Source organism: Colobus angolensis, unplaced genomic scaffold (genome assembly GCF_000951035.1).
Source record: "Colobus angolensis palliatus isolate OR3802 unplaced genomic scaffold, Cang.pa_1.0 Scaffold110, whole genome shotgun sequence".
Classification (NCBI taxonomy): Eukaryota; Metazoa; Chordata; class Mammalia; order Primates; family Cercopithecidae; genus Colobus; species Colobus angolensis.
This window is the reverse complement of record NW_012112031.1, coordinates 1,806,048-1,808,801: the sequence shown is the minus strand read 5'-3', so window position 1 is coordinate 1,808,801 and position 2,754 is coordinate 1,806,048. Positions and strand designations below refer to the sequence as shown.

The 2,754-nt window shown below is 39.5% G+C and overlaps 1 protein-coding gene across 1 annotated transcript in view; it reads right to left on the bottom strand.

Annotated features, from left to right (window-relative positions):
* Positions 1-2,754, bottom strand: part of RPA1 (replication protein A1, 70kDa) — a 57,265-nt gene that overhangs the window by 48,265 nt on the left and 6,246 nt on the right. Inside the window, exon 4 of the mRNA XM_011956307.1 lies at positions 257-345. Within this exon, the coding sequence (XP_011811697.1) occupies positions 257-345 (89 nt within the window). The remainder of the gene's footprint in view (positions 1-256; positions 346-2,754) is intronic.

The following is a 2,754-nucleotide window of genomic DNA, read 5'->3' as shown; positions in this document are numbered from 1 at the left end:
CTCCCAAAGTGTTGGGACGACAGGTGTGAGCCACCGTGCACCCAGCCCATTTGTCCACTGCTTTCTAATTGTGCCCTTTCTTCATACATCGTTTCTTTAGAACTGAAAAAGCCTGACAGAACCACCTGGTTCCTAGACCCCAGAATCACTATCATTTTATTAACACTAACAAGTCAAACTGAATCCAACAGGTAGAATTCCGACTATAGAAAGAGGTATTCAATTGAGTGCTACAACCTATGCCAAAGCATTTTACCTTCATTATAGGGCACTGGATTGCCAATCTTGACTCCAACTGCTTCAGCGGACTTCAAAACTTCTAATTCCATCAAAATAACTACTCTCCTGCAAAAGCAGACAAACAAAAACAGGTTAGAAAAATAAATTCCATTCAAATGATAAGCTACTCAAAATGCTTTCCCTGATGATCATTTTGATAAAACTATTTTCCCTTTGTCATCTGTTTACATAAATATTTCTCTTAATCTTTCACTGCGTCATGATCAAGCCTTTTCTAGATGGCAGGGTTTTCCTTTCCTGTCTAGTTCCTTAATTAAAATGCAGTGTTCTTGCTATGTACTGTATCTTCAAGGAGCAATTGACACAGTAAGAATTTAGATGACTAAACACGAGAATATATGGCATAAAAAGAGATGACCTGTTTTCAGAAACACATATCTAAACAATGACTCTTTCTCAGTGAAACCCAATTATGACAACAAGTATTTTTAAAAATGTAATTATGACCCATTTTTAAGAACTTAACAGTTCTTTGATTTTTAACTCTGATTGAAACCTTGTGATAACGTCCCAATGACCTTAGGCCAAAAAGAAAAACTTGTGCCATGGCTTGCCTGGCCTGGCCTTGCTAAACTCCCTCCAGTGCATCCATGGGGCTGCATTGTCCTCTGCCTTTTGCCCTCTGCCCTTCCTGTTTCCTTTCAGTGCTGCCATATGTGACTGTCCCTCTTGCCAGAAGGCCTTTGTCCATGCTGCTGAGATTGTGGTGGTGTGTTCTTTGTCATTTTGCCTCATCTAATACTTGTTTTTTAGCTCTCATCTCAAACATCACTTCAAGAGATGCTTCCTTAATCTCTAGTTGAGATCAGGTTGCTTTGTTCTAGTCTTTCCTACAGACACGATTCCTTTCCTTCAGAACACTCTGCTCCATCTTAATTATATGTTCATTAGTGATTATTTTATTATTCTCTCTCTCTCCTACTAGACTGTCCTGTCAATAAAGACAGGTATCCCTCCAGTGCTTAATGAAGCAAACGGCCCACAGTTTTTGCTCAATACATACTTGATGAGCACATCACAATGTCTGCATTTTAAAAAGAACTGAAACACGAAGAAGGAATTTAACGGGAACCCAATTGGAGGCAGGGAGACCAAGAGAAGAGACGAAATGACAGAGGCCTGAAAGAGGTTACTGGCCGTGGAGATGAAGAAACTGGCCTAGAGCAATACTCAAGCAATAATCTACTCGGTTTCATCACATTTTACACTTCAAATGATCTGACTGCTGGTTCTGGATTTATACATACAATCAATCGGTGTGTGCTATCAGGTTTCACATCAGAGTTTCAATAAGATAAGCTTGAAATTATCTGTTCCTGAAAATGGTATCTAGATTCCCTGTAATAACTATCTGATAGATACTTAGTGGCAGATATTTAACTACTTTCCAAAATTATACAAATCACTCCAGAACATGTAAAAATAGGAGGCTTATGAATCATTCAGTACGACTCTAATACTAAAACCTAAGATGAAACACACACACAAAACCAAAACTAATTTCATCCTGCGATACCCCACAAACCCTAAATAAAATATCAGCAAGATGAATCTAGCAGCATATTAAAAGAAGACACCAATATCAACTTACAGAGAATACAGATGACAAGGACACATTAAGCGACTTTACAGGGATGCAATCAGCCAAATCCAGACTGGGGGAAACTGCATGAGGTGAAGGATGAATGACCTGGTTTCTTCAGCAAATAAACAGCAAAGGAGAAAAAAGGTAGAGGCAGAGCCTACAGATTCAGAGAGACTTAACAGACCGTCAATCTACTGTCACGGGAAACTTGTTTTGGATTCTGATTCATATAGATTGTGCAGGCCCATGTGCACGCGCACACACGTACACGCACGCACACACGCACAAGTTGGAAATGCAACACTGACAGGTATTTGTTATTTTAGGTGTGAAATGGGATAGTGTCTTTTTAAGAGGTCTTATCTTTCAAAAATATATACTAAAATATTTATGGATGAAATAATATGATGTCTGAAATTTACTTCGAAATTACAGAGGAGAGTTGGACGTTGCAAGGATGGAGATAAAGGAAAAGTGGACAACAGGTGACAATTTGAAGCTGAATGAAGGGCTATATGGGCACTCATCAAACTACTGTGTATTCTGTCTATTTTTGTAGATGTTTAAAATTTTCCAGAAAAAAGATTTTAAAAAATAAAAACAGAAAGAAAATTAGCAAGCTAAGAGGATTATTATTATTCTTTGAGAGAGAGTCTCACTCTGTCGCCCAGGCTGCAGTGCAATGGCACAGTCTCAGCTCACTGCAACCTCCGCCTCCCAGGTTCAAGCGATTTTCCTGCCTCAGCCTCCTGAGTAGCTGGGATTACAGGCATCTGCCACCACGCCTGGCTAATTTTTGTATTTTTAGTAGAGACAGGGTTTCACCATGTTGGCCAGGCTGGTCTCGAACTCCTGACCTCAGGTGATCC